The sequence below is a fragment of the Echiichthys vipera genome (assembly GCF_963691815.1).
Source record: "Echiichthys vipera genome assembly, chromosome: 15".
NCBI classification, from domain to species: domain Eukaryota; kingdom Metazoa; phylum Chordata; class Actinopteri; order Perciformes; family Trachinidae; genus Echiichthys; species Echiichthys vipera.
The window spans coordinates 22,523,302-22,542,178 of NC_139840.1; the positions used below are offsets into that span (position 1 = coordinate 22,523,302).

Below are 18,877 nucleotides of genomic sequence, written 5' to 3' on the forward strand. Positions count from 1 at the left end.
GTGTGGTTCATGTGCGGTTGTTCCCCGTGGTGATTCTTGTCCCGTGTATTTTACACATTTATAAATATTTTTAACATTAGCATCGAGGCTTTTAAGTGTGTGATTCAATGTAGTGGTCGACTTTAATAATATGATACATCTATGTTCATCAAAAATCAATTCTGCAAAGACAAAAAACAAACAGCTTTCCTGATTAAAGGCTCGGTCACGTTCCTTCGCTGATTTCCTGCATCGGCCTCAAGAAGAAAAAGTCTCAAAGAGGTTTTAAACTCTTCTGTCACGAGTCTTTGGGCTTCAGGAGACACATCATCGCTCCAGTTTGACCTCCTCTGCTGCGTGATGCCGGTAGCGACTCCCTTCGTATTCTCCCTCGTTGGACTTGTTCATCCTCTGTCGAATCTTCAGCTGCTTCAGGCGGTTCTTGTCCACTTCTCTCTTGGCCAGGATGAAGCCGATGATGCCTGTGGGGAGGCCAATCATCCTGGAGGAGGGAGATTGATGCGTTATATTGATTATTTTACTCATTAGGTTTCCATTAGCCCTGTAGAGTGGCCTCCCGGAAAGTTTCAGGGCACACCCTCTCAAATGGTTCACTCGCCCCGTTTCCATTACAGACAAAGGCCCCAGAGGGTTTCAACTTATGTACAAGTAACATGGAAGAAAACACTCCACCTTAAAGATTTGAGGCGCTGTAAAAGACAGGCTGTCAGCCCTCTGCAGTACGGTGTGTGTATGTGTGTGTGCATGTGTAAATGGGAGAGAGAGAGAGAGAGAGAGGGGTATGGAGCATGCAGCAAAGGACCATCCAAGGACCAATCCGTGCACAGATCATTTTCTGCGCTGCGTTCTTCTACACCACTGGATAAAAGTGTCGACACTCACTCGCCACTTTATCAGGTACACCTGTCCAACTGCTCGTTAACGCAAATTTCTAATCAGCCAATCACATGGCAGCAACTCAATGCATTTAGGCATATAGACATGATGAAGAGGATCTGCTGCAGTTCAAAGCCAGGATCAGAGCGGGGAAGAAAGGTGATTGAAGTGACTTTGAACGTGGCGTGGTTGTTGGTGCCAGACGGGCTGGTTTGAGTATTTTAGAAACTGCTGATCTAAGGGGGTTTCACGCACAACCATCTCTAGGGTTTACAGAGAATGGTCCCAAAAAGAAAAAAGATCCAGTGAGCGGCAGTTCTGTGGGCCCAAATGCCTTGTTGATGTCAGAGGTCAGAGGAGAATGGCCAGACTGGTTGGAGCTGATAGAAAGGCAACAGGAACTCAAATATCCACTGGTTTGTGAAAACACAACACCACCTACTTTCTAGCAGAGAGGGAACAGCAGCAGAAGACCACACTGACACTTTACTAAGCACCATGTGTGCCTAATAAAGTGGCTGGTTAGCGTAGTTATACCCAAATAGGCTATTAATCATGGTTTATTGGGAGAAACCAAGCATTTATAAGTATAATCAAACCTTCAGCACCCCCAGAGCCAGAATGGGATGATCCATTGTTTCATAACCACATTTTGAAAGGCTCCTCGGAGCGAATCGTCAAATAGTCTACTATCAGTCGACTATTCAGGGTCACCCCTGTTAGACACTAAGAGTGTACAGGAATGAAGAGACCCACCAGGCATAGCCAATCTTAATCATAGGGTTCTTCGCCTTTTTCTTGGGGATGTATTCAGGACCCTCCTCCTCCTCCTCCTCTTCCTCCTTCGTGGCTCTCCTGTCGTCTGTACGGCTGCTCCTCTGCGGCTCCGTCTTGGAGCTGCACAGCGAGGCGGCCGGGGAGACACGCAGCCGCAAACACTGACACACTGCCGGGGTTTGGCTCCTCTGAAGCCACCGGCTGGGAGCAGAGCCTGCACCTGAGAGACACAAAATCATGCACACATTTCAGAACAGAAATAGAAATATTGGATAAAGCCAGGTTCAAAATAAAAACATTCAGAGAGGTGGGTCTGTGGGGATTGTTGTTTTGTTTTTGTCCCCATTGGTCTGGTTGTTTTTGGAAACCATTGTGCTTATTATCTTTATATATTTATTCTGTTAATTATGTATTATTGTTAAGTTTAGTTTCTCTTGTTGGCCTTGAGGTTGTGATGAAGAATATGTGTATTGTTTGTTTCTGTTTGTATTTGTAAAATCAAAATTTCAGATATCTCTTTTTATCACTCCATAAATCAGAACATACTGGCAAAGCCTTCAAAAACATGTTCTATAAATCAGGGTGAGAATGATAAATGAACAAACCACTCAGTAGAAACCTTCAGAATATAAACATGAGTGAAACTGGAAAGTTTGGTGTCTGTAAGTGCTGCTGAAGAGGAGATTTTTGGCTCAAAGTGAGAAAAATATAAATAAAAATCCATACATTTACACTACAGGTGAATGGGGTTTTTAAGTTAACTAACAGATATCCCCATGAAACTTCCCCAGTTGATCACTAACATTAAGACAAATATTTTTTGTATTACAAGTTTCCTGAAATGTTATGTTTAAATGTGAAGTGCAGTGAATTAAACACCTAAATGTGTGTTTTGTTTTCTTTCGGTTTCATTCAGTCTGAAACAAAGAATGTTAAGGAAAGAAAATAACTGAAAACATCTTTAAATTGACCAAATGATCATTTTCCATGAGGAGTTTTCTCTTAATATTGAACGTTAACAAATTAAAAACGTAAAAATCAGCATATTATGGATGAGGATTGAGTCTGTACGTGACATTAAATGGAAAACAATGCACCATAGTCATATAAAGTAAAATTAATGACGTTATTTAGTCAGCTTGGGCGTTAAGTTGACTATGTTCTTATGTATAGCGTTAAAAGTAGCGTGTAAATGTTTGTTTTACCTCTCAGTGCCGTCCTCACTGCTGTCACGTAGGGCGCCGCCATGTTTGTTGAATAAGTCGCGCATGCGCAGTGGTATTCTTGATGTTTCCTGCTGCCACCAAGTGGACATCACTCCAGTCTTCTATAATTCCCTGCAGTACATTTATTAGATTTATTCATTATATATTAAATATGAGACAGCAGCAAAAACACAAAGCCAAGCAGTTCGTTTGTGAACTTTTTTTTATTAAATCAACATTTCCATTCTTTTAATGTCATACAAAAAACCAACACAGCTTATGTTAAACCTGAAAATGCATGCCTTGAATATACAGTTGACAGCAATTACACAATTCAGGCTTCCTTGACTGAGAGAGCAGCATATTTACAAAAATCCTTTTTTTTAATCTTGGTGAGCCTTTTCTGTACAAAACAAGTCAAATAACATCTCCAATGCTTCTGTTATGTATACGTTACATATGAGCATTTGACAAACACAAACATTTACTGCTGAGGTTTAGGCCCTGTTTAGACGGAGACGATCTTGAAAGGAAACGCACAAGGGGTGTTACGTTTCTTGCTTTTTATTCCGCGTTTAGACAAGCGTCTTTGGGGGGAAATGTGCGTGCACGCGGTGACGCAAAAGTGTATGAAATCTCATGTAGTGTGCACGCCAGGTGACTAGGTGGTATAGTAAAGCACTGCCACACACCACCACCACCAAGAGCTCACATGCGTAGAAACTTCCTTCTTCTCTCCCTAGTAGTGGAGAAGCAGGAAGCCGTACAAGGTGACAGGGATCTGCAGCAGACTGATGAAAATAGTCCCGCACGTTTGTTGTTGGATACCTGTACTCTGCGCATGGATGTTTCATAAACAGGTACGCAACGTGGGCCAGCATGAGCAGATCAGAGCACACTTTTGCATTTTTACCTCTTTAGACAGAAACGCAACTGTGGAGGGTTTTTTAACGTTTACTTTAAGCCACAAAAAAGCTGTCGCCGTCCAAACGAACAGCACATCTTATAAAATATTTTGTTGTTTTCACCCCCGGGAGTGTTGTCGTGTAAAAAAAGCCTTAAGTCAACGATGGTGGAAGCTGCAACAGGAGAGGAACTAAACGCAGGGTTGAAGCTTAATCTTCCAGGGTGTAGTTGGGGTTGACGACCAGGACTTCTTCTTCCGTGCTCGCCGGTTCTGAGCCCTTCAGCCCCGCCTGGGACAGCTCGATGAGGATGTGATCCTGAGGACAGAGAGTCAAGTTAGGTGCAAACTTAAAATGATCATTTCTTTCTGGTTTATAGTCAGTGGCTGTGTTAGGTTGTTTGTTTGTTTTTTTGCAGAAGGTGGAGACTCACATAGTGCACCAGCCTGTGGAGGACCTTCTCTATCAGACTCTTCTTCTTGACGAGCTCCTCCTCAGAGTCAATCTCAGACTCGATCTCCTTCAGATACCAGTTCACCACCGCGCTCTTCTTCAGCTCCTCCTCTTCCTCAGCTGCAACACAGACAGAAGTGAAAAGATTAGAATGAATAAGAAGAAATAAGGAAATGATTAGATTAATTTCAGTATATAGAGAAGGCATCTCTTGCCTTCCTCGGCCCGACGCAAATGCAGCACCAGCAGGTTGGAGATGCGTTTGTACTCGGTGAAGGACAGACGGAGAGGCGCTTTGGGCTGGCTGCCAGGGTCAGCGTGGCCGTTCACGCCGTTGCCATGTCCGTTGATTCCATCGACGTGGCCGTTTACGCCATTCACTCCGTTAGGGACGGCGTTTCCTGCAAAGATAAAAGTTTGCGTTAAATAAAACTAGGCTCTTATTTGTGAGTGAGTGAGTGAGTGAGAGAGAAAACAGAAAGACTGTTTAGCAGGAGTTCAAAGATCCTCTGATGAGGGGGAAAAGCTGTGCTCTCACTCATATCTCAGGCCACCTGCCCATCCTCTGAAATAGTGTTTCCCAACTCAGGTCAAAAGCTCAAAAATAGCTAAAGCCGGATCCTACATTTCCCATAGTGCAATGTGTTAGACCCTGCAGACACGATAAATCTACGTCTACATCTTTTAAACTCTGTGCCCCCAGTTTGGAACAGTTGGTTTCTTAAAAATGTTGTAAAATAGTCTCAAAGCTCCAGCAGTGACACCAGTTTGTTCACAGAAGACACACAGGCGGAGTCGTACTCCTCACGATGACTACAGGGACCTTCATGTGTGAAACTGAACACCAAATATGTCTACTTGTAAACTCTCGTCATTCACTGAATGTGACTGAGCCGTGAGAGCAATTTCCTCTGGTTTAGTTTCAATGATTCTTAGATTCCTTTTAGAAATATTTAGATTAGAAAATAAGCTTTTCTTCTAATGGAATCCATGGCATTGCCAATGCCATGGATTCCATTAGAATCCAGTGTGTGTGTGTGTGGGTGTGTCCATACCGTCGTCCTGCTGCTGCTCCTCTTCCTCCAGCTCGTCGTCCTGTTCCAGGTTGACGTCGGGCGTCTCCACTCTGATGATGGATTTGTTCAGGAGTCGGAAGGCTTCCTTCACGTGTTTGGGCTGAACCTGAAGACATTAAGAAAAAGGTTTTGTAACATGTAGAACAGGGGGGGTCACACTGCCATTGTGGCTGCAGGTGTTCATTCCAAGCAAGCAAGAACACACCTGGTCCAACCAAACAACTGTGTGAAGGCAGTTCAGGTGATTGAATCAGTCAGGTGTATTTTATATTCTGTAGTTTATATTTCTGATTGTATTGTACCGCTGCTATGATGAACTAATTTCCCCTCGGGGATAAATATTATCTGTCTCTCACTGTTGCTGGAGGATATTACTTTGCCTTTTTAAAGGATGTGTAGTGGTAATTATGATACAATGATCGGAGCTTTATGCAGAAGCGTCACTTTGTGTCACATTTGTCCTGTATCCAAGAGTTCACTGTTGGCACGCACCTCGTCACAGCAGTGCATGCGCGCCATGCCCTCCGACAGGCGGATCATGCTCTCCAGCTGTCGCACAGTTATCCTCCAGGCGGACTTGGTCACGCCTCCGAAGCCGTCGCGCTGGCGGAGACGCTTGTACTGCTCGACGATGAACTCTTCGGAGTCGCTGGAGATCTACAGACATACACGGGGGGAACGTGAAACGGTCAATACAAAATCACAACCCTGTGTGAATGCGCACAATGAGTGCAGCGGGCGGACGCACACCTTAGGTTTGAACTGCCTCGCGAAGAGCAGGTATCTGCGGATCTCATCCAGAGAGTACAGCCTGTCCACAGATTCCTGTACGCGGGAGTGCAGGTCCACGATGCGCCTGGCAATGGCGTAGTCCGTCACCTGGGATACACACAGACGAGCATGCAGCATTATATTATTATGACATCGCATAAGATGAAATAAATAATTTAAATAACAGAATGAACAAGTATGGAGGATAAACATGACTTAAGTCTTAATAAATAAATAACTGCAAAAATAAATAATTGTACATAAATAAATAAAATAATAAAGAAATGCACAAATAAATCTATAAATAAACGCTTTACATATTCCTGTGTCCATATGTTAACGAGGTCCCAGTTTTTTTGACGCATCTATTGATTCCTGTATTTATTTATTAATTGGGACTTAAGTCATGTTTAGTCCTCCATAAACAAGAGGTCAATAAATCGTACCTCATTACAGTCGTCCACCAGGATGAAGAAGAGGTCGAAGCGGCTCATGATGGGGGCGGTCAGGTTGACGTTCTGCTTCAGACTCTTGCTGCGGTCGTAGCGCCCGCCGACAGGGTTGGCTGCAGCCAGGATGGAGGTGCGAGCATTCAGGGTGGCCTGGAGGACACGGGGACAAAGTCTGGTTATTCCACTGCACCGATGATTCAAAGCTGATCTTTTAATTTTGTCTTTGACAGTTCGTCTTGAAAGAAGGCTGTAAACGGTTTTAGAAATGGTCGTTCCTGATCTTTGAAGCCCAGAATTAAAATTAGCAACGAGATGAAACCATTTAGGAAAGTTGCTATGCCATGGCGTCCCCTGCGACTCAGCTCGTCAACCTTTTATGCCTTTTCATCACTGCTAGAAATGAAACTGTAGCATCACTAAGTTACAGAGCCTGAAGTTGGAGCAGACGTAAACTGTCAGGTTTCAGAACGCTGCAGAGCAGATTTCAACTCGTCTCCAATCTTTTTTTTAATACTTTGTCATGATATCTTGTCACATATTACCCATCTTGTATAAAATTTGTAAAGATGTTAAGATGTAAAGAACGTTTTCATACATAATTTGGGTCGGTGTTAACACCCAGTGATTGCATTTGTCATAATGACAGTCAATGCAGGTTAAAAATAGGTAATAGCAATATTTACCGTATAACTTGTCTCCAATCTTTGGTCTGATCTTGTAAGATATAAAGTGAAACTCGGGCGTAAACTCATCTCAGGGTCTTTTTCTGCGAATTAACTCAAGTTAACTTAACAAATTAACAATAAAATAAGCCACAGGCCATTTTTCCCGTCCCACTATTTACGGAGAAATCCCGGACAGTCGCTAACAGCCGGACGTGGCTAACAGTGATTAGCTCAGGGTAGCACGGTGAAGGCATTAAAACGTATTTTTTAACCACCAATTCTGCTCAAAATAACACCAAACCTCTGCAGCAGCATGAGAAGAGTCCTTACACAGAAAACAAAGCACCAATGGGCTCCTTCCTTTGGGATTGACTTTGGTAATTGACTTGAATGGACTTTACTATGAGAGGAACTGGTACAGGGGCCAGTTCTTTCAAAAACACTCTTAATAAACTCAGGGTTCTCCAACAACATTGTTGGTGGTTTGGTTAATGTGTAAGGAAGACGTTTGGTGTTATTTTGAGCCGTATTAGTGGCCATTAGTGGTTAAAAAAAGCCGTATTAATGCATACACCGAGATAATCAGTGTTTTAGCCGCATTCGGCTGTCAGCGACTCTACCGTATTTCTCTGTTAATAGTTGCTACACGGAAAAAATTGTCTTGATGGCTTATTTGATGAGTGTATTTGCCAAAAAAGGCCCTGAGAGGATTTTACGTCAAAATGACACTTAAATTTCTGTTTGTGAGAAGTGTTTTCATTGAGCTTCATTGTTATTTTGTTTTGTGGTTGTTTAAACGAATGAATGAACTGGGCCTGAGAGACACCAGCTGTGAGTCTTGAATCTTCGCATTACTTCTGTGTTCAGTTGAGTTGATTACCTTGACTCCGGCCTTGGTGATGCTGATTGTCTGCTGTTCCATGGCTTCATGGATGGCCACCTGGTCCTTGATGTCCATCTTGTCAAACTCATCGATGCAGCACACACCCTGTGAGCAAACCACTGCTGTTCACACCACTGAACACATTTAATAATGTCCTACGCTGTCTAACGCAACACTCACGTTGTCAGCCAGCATCAGAGCTCCGGCCTCGATGACAAACTCGTGGGACTCCTCGTCTCTGACCACAGCCGCCGTCAGACCTGCAGCGCTGCTGGCTTTACCGCTAGTGTACACCGCTCTGGGACTGAACTCCTCCACGTGTCTGCACATAATCAAACAACATTCAGATCTGTGCACAAGTCAATACTTTCACTCTGTGAGTTGCAATGCCTCAGTAGTGACTGGAGGTATGTCCATGTTGTGTTACATACTTGAGGAACTGGCTCTTGGCAGTACTGGGGTCTCCGACGATGCAGACGTTGACATCTCCTCTCAGTGACGTCCCCTCCATGGTCGTCTTGGGAACGCCCCCGAACAGCATCAGCAGGATGCCGCGCTTCACCTCGTCATTGCCTGCGAATCACAGACATGCATTTAAATAAAAATCTGCAGCTTTAACACCCTTCAACGAGGCTCCACCGGACAGAGAAGATGTCCGCAGACGTGTTAGAGCACTGACCGTGGATGGTGGGGAAGAGGCTGGTGCACAGGTTGTGGTACAAGTTCTTGTCCTGGCTCATCTCAAACACTTTCTCCCACTCCTTCTCCGTCATCTGGCTCTTGATGCTCTCTGCTGTCTGCTCCTCGTCCCGCAGCTCCTTACCGCCAAACTACAAGAGAAAACACGTGTGAGTGAACACCAGGCACGTGTGGAGCTCTATCTGCATCTCTGGTTTGGGGGAGAAAAATGCTGTAGGCGTGATTACTATTAGCTTGTGTGTGTGTAACTTACTCGTGGGTTAGTCGGGGCCACGTTACAGGCGAGGAAGGCCAGTCTGTATGAAAGCTCTCTGACTCCAAGAGCTTTCAGTCCTCTTAAACCCTCAGCGTCAAAGCCCTGGGGACCCCCGCCTACACGGGTGCTGGTCTCTGTTCGTACACCTGGAGACAGGATGCCACAACAGACAACCGTGAGGAGTCGAATACGATTCGTCCAAGTACTCTACTTTTTTGTGTCACAGTCTTAAGCGAACTGTGGGCTCAGAAATCATACCGGGAGTGCTGAGCTGAGAGACGTCCGGCACGACGATGAGGGTGCCGGTGAAGTCGCAGCGGTCTCCGGCCTGAGCCGTCTCCACGGCCTCGGCCCTCAGGACAATCTCCATGGAGCGGGGGATTGATCCACGGGGCAGCTCCGCCTGAGTCTCCTGGATACGCACCTGAACACACAGTTAGGCTGTTATTTTGATACTTTTCTTGGAGCTTTGAAAAGTTATTTTCCATGTTTTCATATTGTACAGCGTTCGCCGTCCATTCTCTTGTATTTATTTCTTTTACCCAATGTTTTTTTTTGGATACAGAGTCCAAGGAAAAGAAAGAGTTTCATTATATTTCATCAGTACACTTGTTCCCCACAGACACACCCCCTCTCACCTTCTGGAAGTCGATGAATTTGGACTTGTGTGTGTCGAGGTGGAAGCGGGAGCGGTTGTTGCAGACGGGGTTTCTGCAGATGGTCGGCGGGGAGTATTTGAACTGCTGAGGGACATCTTTGATCAACGCCTGGCAGTCCATGCACAGGAAGGTGCCGCTCACCTGAGAAGTCATTGGCAGGAAACACGCTCAACATTACTATATTTTAAAAGCGTGGAGTTATTTTAATTGCACATGTTTGACTGCAGGAAATCTCACCAGTTCAGGGTGAACCGGGTGCGTCCTCACCACCTGACCACTGATCCTCACCAGGGTGCCAATACGCATGGACGACAGCTCACGGATCCTAGATCACACACAAGAAAACACATTAATCAAGTCTGCCTTTACATCTAATCTGAAAGAAAGTATATTAGGTCTTATCATATGCCATTTCACACTAAATGTGTCTTACTTGTGTCTGGTGGGCAGATCCTCGAGGGCGACGTAGAATTCTTTATTGAGAGGAACGTTCCCGTGATCACGAGCAAAGTTGCGCACAGCCCGACAGAGGAACGGGTAAACTCTGCAAATAGAACACTAATTAATATTAATAATTATAATAAAAAAAGACAACAATAAAAAATAAATACAAAAGGGTCAACTACAGTAAACAATAAAATTCAATGTGAAAAAAGAATGAAAACAAAAGTGAAGTTCTCTTTTTACGCTTTAGAAATATATTCGTATATATAAAAATAAAAAACAATTTCAAATAATAAGAAAAAATAAGAAATACAAAAAGATCAAATACAGTAAACAATAGAGTTCAAAGCGAAAAAAAAATTAGTGAAGTTTTTTTAAGCTTGAGAATATATATATATATACAAATTCAAAAATTACAATTGGTAGCGCTGTGGTCCTTTAACTCTTTGTTTTTATTTTATTATTATTAATATGTTGATTGTTGTCCACGTGACTCATGTTGTTGTGTATTCCACCTCTTTTAATTATTATTTTCATGTCATTTGTGTCACTATTTAGCATTTTACTGTTGTGTTTTGCTGCTGCCTGCATTGAAAATTGCCCTCTGGGAACAATAAAGATCTATGTGTGCCCATGGTTGCTGTGCACCCACCGGTAGTACTCCTCCTGGATGGTGGTCGCCAGCTCCTGGTTGAAGCCCTCCAGGTCGGTGAAGCTCACCGCCAGCGTGTTCCTCTCGGGCCGGATCAGCTCCTCGGCCTCCCGGACATACTTCACCTCCCCGTCCCCGGTCTGGTACCTGAAGAGATAAATATTACACATATAATGATCATATAAACCGATAAATATTTTTAAAATATTAAAGTTTGCACCGTGTGATCTGTCTAAGCACAGTTCGGCCTGTTGCTGTGACTCACTCCTCCAAGAAAGCCTGGAACAACTTCTGGCATTTTTCAGCCAACTCGTCCTTCACCATCTCTCCGGCATTCTCCGCGGTTGCTGTGGCAACATCCATGTTAAATTCCGTCAAAAGTGAAATAAGAGATTCAAAAAGTGCAGAAAGAAAGAGACAAAACCGCCGCTCCGCTCCGGAAACACACACGCAGCGAGTTTCAGCCCCGACAACAGAGAAGGACTGCGTTTCGCGCGAAAAGAGGGGCACGTGATGTTTGGCGCGAGGCTTTCGTCCAATCGGTGATGGTAGGCAAATGACTCTGGGTTGGAGCCAATCAGGGGTGAGAATATTGAGTGACGCGGAGTCACTGCCTGCTGCTGGCAGACGCTTCCGGTTTTTAGGACAATAAAGTTCAAAGGAAAACAATAGTGAAAATAAAAGTGAAGTTCTCTTTTTACGCTTTAGAAATGTATATAAAAAAATTACAAATAAAAAAAACAATAAAAATGATTGAGTGATAAAAATGAGACAAAATAAAAATACAAAAAAGATTAAATACAGTTAACAATAACATTTAAAGTAATTTTAAAAAGTATTGTTCACTATTTACGCTTTAGACATATATATATATATATATATATATATATATATATATATATATATATATATATATATGTATATATGTATGTATAATACAAATAATAATAATAACAATAAAAAAGACTAAAAAATTAAACAAAATTAAAAAAATAAAATACAGCAAACAATAAAGTTCAAACTAAAAAAATAGTAAAAGCAAAAGTGAAGTTCTCTTTTTACGGTTAAGAAACAAAAAACAATTACAAATAATAATAAAAACAATACAAATATTGAGTGATAAAAATGAAACAAAATAAAAATACAAAAAAAAAAAAATCAAATACAGTAAACAATAGAGTTCAAAGTGAACAAATAAAAACACTTACAAAAAATAATAATAACAATAAAAAATATTGAGTGATAAAAATTAAACAAAATAAAAAATACAAAAAAAAATAAACTTCAAAGTGAAAAAAATAGTGACGATTCCTGGGGCGCAGAAAAAAATAAAAATACAAATAAAAAGAGTGAACATAGATTAAAATGCAGATATATATAGTCAAATCCATTCAATCCAATGAGATAATATTTATCTACTATAATACTTTTGTAATGAAAATCAGGAACATGGATGCTCTACATTATGAATGTACTGAATTTTCTCAATAAAGTTTTGGGGGACAGTTGTGCATTAATGTGACATAATTAAATGCTTAATTTGCAGTTTTGCAAAATGCTGTGAATTATCAATGTAGCCACTCACATGGTCACTAAAGCTTTCTTTAATCTTTTTGCATGACTACAATCATAGTTGGTGGAGTTAATAATAACCCAGTTTTATTGGGTGTTAATATCATTATAAACATAGTAAACATAGTAATATTATCATTATGTATAAACTGTTAGTTATAAAAAAACATCAAATCAAATCAATCTTAATTTATGTGGCACTTTTCATACTTTTTACAGTAGCACAAAGAAAATAAAAGCAAACAAAAAATGAAACCAAACATGCACAACAAAGAAACGCCATGAAAACGCAAAACTCCCACCCCCGAAGATATACACACAGAGATACACAAAGTCACACACACTCACACACACACACACACACACACACACACACACACACACACACACACACACACACACACACACACACACACACACACACACTAACAAACACTCATAAATGAAGAAACCTTATCATACTAAAAACTTTCACCAATGTAAAAATAAAAATCCTGTTAAATTTGTATAATTCCCACCAGGAATTTAAATTCTACAAATGTATTTGGCAACCCTAAAAATAATAATAATTTACAAAATAATAATAATAATAATAAATCTATATAAAGCCTTTATTAACTGGTTATTTACAGGAACAAACATGGACACCATTGGCATGTTTTAAATGTTTTTAAATGTGTTTAAATCTTAAAAAATGACATGTTGGGTTTGAAGGTTTCAGCTGCATATTTTTATTTAGTTCTCACTGAAAATGAAGAAATGTGGATTAGTTTTTTCTCAGTGACATCAATAAACATGATTATTATTATTATATTTATTGCATGCTGTCATAACCTCCTTTAGCGTGTTGTTTAAATCTATTAAACTAATCTCCAGACTGTGATGAACATGTAAGCATGTAAGTTACTGAGCGACCACCGGAGGAGGCTGTTTGTTAATAAGAAGAAAATCACTGCACCATTTTCCTTCCAGACAACTTCAACACTTAAATTACATTATAAAATCCTACAGTATGAACATGTTGATACATAGACTTCATATAGATATTATTAAATATAGTTAGACACCTTACTGTGCTACATTGTAAATTACATCGCTGCATTTTGGATTTTGTTTGCTCCTGTCTGTTAAAGGGAAGGTTTTCGTTTCCACCGTACTCTACGGAGGAATTGTTGGGTCTATGTAAATCATAACTGAGTGTGGTCTTTACCTACTCTGTAAAGTGTCCTGAGATCACTTTTATTATGATTTGGCACTATAAATAAAATTGAATTGTCGTCAACGCTGAAAACTGTGCAGTTCCTATGGTGGCAAATTGACACATCACAGAAAAGCATAGTATATAATAAACATTTTATATTGTTTTGATGACATATATCTTCATAAAGCCCCAGCAGTAGCAGCCATAAAACCAAAACAATGAGCTGAAAGATGCAGTCGGCCTCTGCAGGGTTCAGTCCCCTCACTCCTCTATTATTGTTACATTTATGTCTATTTCTGCTCCCACTTCGTTCTCACGTCTCCACCTGCTGAGGGCAATGCAAACACCCGCAGCGGACTATTGGTTTCACCTGTCACATTGTATTAATCCACCAGGAACAGAGCAGGAAGTTGTTGCAGGCCATTTGGATGCAGCCCAGTCTTTATTTCTCCTTTTGTCCTGACCTCTGATTTTCCCACGATTGTTCAGCAGCAGGAAACTCAGCTTGTCTGAATATGAGGGAGTCTGACCATCTGTAGCAAACACACACACACACACTTCTATAACATTGTCTACTTTGGTCTGCAAGTTTTAACCCAGTTTAAGCACTAAACGCAATTATGATATTATGACGAATGGTGGAAAAAAAATCAATATTCAAGCTCTGGAAAGTGTTTTGAGCTGAAGTAAATAATGGATGAGTGCGGGTGTCAACATTCATTCATTGTACCACAACAGAGTACACACACACACACACACACACACACACACACACACACACACACACACACACGCACACACACACACACACACACACACACACACACACAGATCAAACACAGTCTCCCAGGGATAAAACCTTGATGTGTCAGATTTGTGACTGTTTTGTGATGAAGCAGAGCAGCAGGATGTGAAAGAGAAGAGATGATTCAAAAGAGTCATTTCCTGCTGCATTTGTATTCAAACGGTGACACACGTTAATAGTTTTGTCCCCTCAGATGAATAAGACACGCACCCCTTTATCGACGTCTGTTCCAACACTGTTCATTATATAAAAGTGTAACTGTTTTCATACAGTTGAACTGTCAGTATTAAGGTCTGTGTGGTCAGAAGGATCAAAAAACAAGCAATTGAGCGATTCAATAAACAAAAAAACAAATAATAAAATAATTTTTGGTACTGTGTGTGTGTGTGTGTGTGTGTGTGTGTGTGTGTGTGTGTGTGTGTGTGTTTATTTTAGTAGAGCTTTACTTGTTGAATTTACATTTTAGTTTCGTTTTCATCTCACTTGCTTTGGTATGAAAATGTCTGTTTCTCTGCTCTGAATGGAATACAATTTAATTGCATGTAATTGAATTTAATGAAACTGAATTTAATTTAATTTAATTTGATTTAATAGAATAAAATGTAATGTAATTGAATTGAATTGTATTGAATGAAACTGAATTTAATTCAATTCTATTTGATTTAATGGAAATTTAATTTAATTGATTGATTTGATTGATTTGAATTGAATTGATTCATACTAAAACAGTTGCGTTTACACGGGGAAACCTGTGTTTGTACGTCGACTTTTATTTTAAATAATTGATGAAGAATCAGACTGATGAGCAGAGTCGACACCAGCATCTGGATCAATAGCATCAATAACATCTTATCCATGAGTGTGTATTGTTTACTAAACCACATATATGAGCTGGTACACCATATTATCATATTTGTGTCGTTCATAAACGACGTCCTGGCACTTTACATGTTCTCACTTCCCCATCACAACGTCCTTCAGGGCCTCTCCTGCCTATTCTGATTTATTCTGTAGCTGCTCCCTGCGTGTTGATGAGCGCAGAGCTGCGGCTGCTGCTGCGGCTGCGTCTGATTGTTTTAGCTGCTTGTTTTTCCTAAAATGAGCCGCAGGAAGTCTTTCCTGTTTTGAAAACACTATGAATAGAAGAGAATTGTGTGTCTTTGTGGATGTGTGAATGGAAAAGAGAGAGAGGGAGAGGGAGAGGGAGGCGGTGGGAAAATATATGCAAAGCTAGGTGTGTTTTCTGTTTATATTGACTGTGAATGAAGTGATTCCACACTTTTATTAATACCTCCATGATGATGATGATGATGATGCCACAGAGTCAACCCTTCACTGTGCTGTTGACAAACTGTATTCATCTCCCTCCTCCAGGAAACAGGACACAGTTAACTTCCAGCTTCTGTTTCTCTCACTTCCAAGTGGAAGTAGGTTTGTGGGAAGCACTTTGTGTGTGTGTGTATGTGTGTGTGTGTATTCAAGTACCGGCCCCCCTGACCCCTTCATGCTCCCTTCTCTCTCACGTAGAAGAAACAAACTGTTTATATCATCACCATAAAACAGCAACACACTCTCTCAGTGACGCGTGTGACTCAGACACACCTGGGTATCACACGTCTCACTCCACCGCGTTCACGCTGCGGATCAGCGGGTTCAGATGGCCGAGTGATCATGAATCAATACAAGAGGGAGACAAGCTGATGATAATAAAGATTAGGACACACGTCACAATACCGACCAATTTCAACACTTTTTTTTTTTTCAAAGAATCTGCATCCGTGAAACAACAACCCCATCCTCGAGCACGCCTTGTTCCTCCAATTCCACCTTTTCCTTTATCTTTTTGTACTTTACGCTTCGCAGACTCTGTTATTTATATCTGTTTCTAAGAAGGAGACTGAGGGTGGCTGTGGTTGAAAGTATAAACCAGGAATTCACAGTTTCGTTCAGGAAGCAAGAATTTTATTTCACATTCGAAGACATTTTCACATATTTGTATATTTTGTTACAAGTACAGCAGCACTGAAAACAGTATTTACAGGAGAAAGCTCACAGTGAGGGGGAGGACGAGTCGTGGACCAGCAGACTGCTCCTCACTCTCTCACACACTTTATACAAACGTCCTTTAACACATATATACACAGTATACACACACACACACACAGATATATATATACAGATCAAGCAAACACTAGCTGGAATGTAAACTGGAGGACTCGGACTCTGTGGTCGTGGAGGCCCCTGGGCGTCTTCGCGGTAAAATCTTCAAACTGGAGGCCCGGCTCAGAGTGAGGGCTCTGCGGGCCGAGCTCTTGAACCCGGCCCCCGAGAAGGCGTACAGCAGCGGGTTCAGGCAGCAGTGTGCGAACGCCATGGGCTCCGCCACCGCCAGCCACACGCCCAGGACGGCCTCCAAGGTGCAGCCACGGGGCAGGACCTCCAGGCGCAGCAGAGCGTCCACGGAGATGCCCGCTCCGTAGGGCAGCCAGCACACGAAGAAACAGAGAACCAACACGATGGTGGTCCTGACCGCTCGCCGCTTCTGTCTCTGGCCCCCAAGCGGGCCTCGGGTCAGCCTGCTGACAATGACGCAGTAACACACCAGGAGGACCAGGCCCGGGATTACCAGACCCACCAGGACCAGCTGGAGGTGGAAGACGGCAACCCAGAGAGGAGCGCTGTCCGCTGGGTAGAAACGCTGGCACAGAGTGGCCCCCTCACCTCCTTCCTGAGTCCGGGCAAACACCAAGTCCGGCACTGCCAGGAGGCCGGCGGGCAGCCAGGCACCTGCAGGGAGAGGAGAGGACAAAAAGAAGTAAGAAAGAGGAAGAGGAACGCGACAAAGAGGTAAAAGAAGTAGAAAGCAAACCAGTCTTTCAACACTCACCGACATAAACCAGTCTGTGTGCCAGCAGCTGCCTCAGCCCCCCCGTGTTGGTGTCTGTGGCCCGCACCACTGCCAGGTAGCGGTCCAGGCTGATGAAAGCCAGGATGAGCACGCTCCCGTACAAGTTGACCGTGTATATAACGTGCACACCGATGCAGGTGGCAGCTCCAAAGCGCCAGTCAGCCAGGGCTGAGTCCACGGCCCAGAACGGCAGCGCCAACACAAAGAGGAGATCAGCAGCGGAGAGATGAAGGCGATATCGGTCCGTGAGGCTGCACTTTGACCTTTGTACACACACACACACACACGCAGGAGAGGAAGTCATTAAGCCTAGTTCTTATTGGTTCAGACATAAAGAGATCCATCACATCAACCCTCGACCCGTCCTCTCACCTGCGTTGGCAGCCCAGCACGATGACCACCAGGCCGTTTCCAGTGATGCCCAGAGTGAAGATGAGGGCGTAGACAACCGGCACGAAGACCTGCTGAATGTTAGCGGTCATCACGTGCTCCACGTCACAGGGCTCCTGCAGATCCGCACCCAGGTCCCCAGAACCAGAACCAGAACCAGAGCCTGTGTCATTGAAGTCGTAGTCGAAGACGATATGCTGGAGAGAAGAGGGTGATGACGGTGATTAAAGGCAAGAGAAAAAGCAACAATGGATCCTAAAGACAGATTTGAAAAGTCACATAAAAGCTCGGACAACACGACTGACGACCTTACCTCATAGTACGACATGACGGAGGCAGGTCCTTCTCTCGACAGAGTGAAGTTGAGTCTCCTGTCTACAGGGGATATATAGATGCATTCACGCTCCTCCCCTAAACACTCCAACACATCTGTGTTCCTGCTGAAACGCTCTTCCTGTTTTCGAGGTGTCAGGTGCTGATAGTGGTTCTATCACAGGATACTGTGTTGTGTGTGTGCGCTGCTTGAATTGTTTTGGCCCTGAGACCTCTGGTTTGTGATAATCAGGGCAATAGGAAAGACCGCCGGTGAGAATCAGACAATGTGTGTGTGTGTGTGTGACAGCATCTCTCCAAACTCCACGCTCCGTTAAATTGGGACAAGAAGCAGCAGTTTGAGCTCTTTCAAGAGTGTGAATGCACTTGTTGTATTTGCGTCAGCGTCTTTTTTGGCGCACGCAAGCATTCATCAACACGCACGAGAGGAAGACGCAGAGAAGGCGTGTGATATTCTGCAAGTGACTGCGAGATGATTATCAGCTGTGTTCTGGTAATGCTGTCAGTGAACCGTGTGTGTGTGTGTGTGTGATGTGATGTTAGTGTGCGTCCTTTCTGAGAGAGAACACCAATGTGAGCAGCACCAGCATACGCCCAAAAAAAAAAAAAAAAAAAGGTTTTTACCAGCCGCTACAGTGACGCTGGTGTTGTTTTCACCTCGTGAGTCTTGTGTTTTTCCTGGAGACACCAACCTACTGTACCAGGAGCTCACACAGAGGGGGCTTTGAGTGTTTATTTGTCTGTGTGTGTGTGCGTGTGTGTGTAAGACGCAGTCACGAAACTTTGCAGGTGTGTCGTTGAGATCAAAATGAAGGTCGCAGTCAAAGATCGATATGGTCCGAATGACGGCGCTGGAAAAAGAAAACAAAAAGGAATTCAATATTTCCTCTTCCTG

The 18,877-nt window shown here is 42.7% G+C and overlaps 3 protein-coding genes across 3 annotated transcripts; all 3 read right to left on the reverse strand.

The window, feature by feature from the left end:
- Positions 1-109: 109 nt before the first annotated feature.
- LOC310958213 (uncharacterized protein) lies at positions 110-2,901 on the reverse strand (the record flags this gene model as incomplete). The annotated part of the gene is made up of 3 exons (XM_083929061.1): positions 110-481; positions 1,633-1,873; positions 2,859-2,901. 3 exons carry the CDS (start codon positions 2,899-2,901, stop codon positions 307-309), a joined length of 459 nt encoding a protein of 152 aa, XP_083785187.1. The 3' UTR covers positions 110-306.
- A 319-nt stretch (positions 2,902-3,220) lies between these two features.
- Positions 3,221-11,136, reverse strand: mcm6 (minichromosome maintenance complex component 6; the record flags this gene model as incomplete). Its single annotated transcript, XM_083928762.1, has 18 exons — positions 3,221-4,081; positions 4,197-4,336; positions 4,432-4,617; positions 5,272-5,398; positions 5,785-5,949; positions 6,043-6,171; positions 6,510-6,665; positions 8,061-8,168; positions 8,244-8,385; positions 8,495-8,636; positions 8,743-8,893; positions 9,016-9,164; positions 9,277-9,442; positions 9,657-9,818; positions 9,915-10,002; positions 10,111-10,221; positions 10,774-10,920; positions 11,039-11,136. 18 exons carry the CDS (start codon positions 11,134-11,136, stop codon positions 3,974-3,976), a joined length of 2,475 nt encoding a protein of 824 aa, XP_083784888.1. The 3' UTR covers positions 3,221-3,973.
- Positions 11,137-16,537: 5,401 nt separating this feature from the next.
- LOC310957996 (C-X-C chemokine receptor type 4-like) lies at positions 16,538-18,047 on the reverse strand. The gene is made up of 4 exons (XM_083928770.1): positions 17,963-18,047; positions 17,632-17,846; positions 17,239-17,522; positions 16,538-17,138 (listed from the first exon to the last, which is right to left on the reverse strand). Exons 1-4 carry the CDS (start codon positions 17,975-17,977, stop codon positions 16,543-16,545), a joined length of 1,110 nt encoding a protein of 369 aa, XP_083784896.1. The 5' UTR covers positions 17,978-18,047; the 3' UTR covers positions 16,538-16,542.
- Positions 18,048-18,877: the final 830 nt, after the last annotated feature.

Bases quoted from the DNA above. Each gene is read 5' to 3' on its own strand.
- LOC310957996 (XM_083928770.1), bottom strand. The intron at 17,523-17,631 runs GTGAGAGGACGG...GTGTGTACAAAG, and splicing joins GTGCTGGGCTGCCAACGCAG to GTCAAAGTGCAGCCTCACGG. The intron at 17,139-17,238 runs GTGAGTGTTGAA...CTCTCCCTGCAG, and splicing joins ACACAGACTGGTTTATGTCG to GTGCCTGGCTGCCCGCCGGC.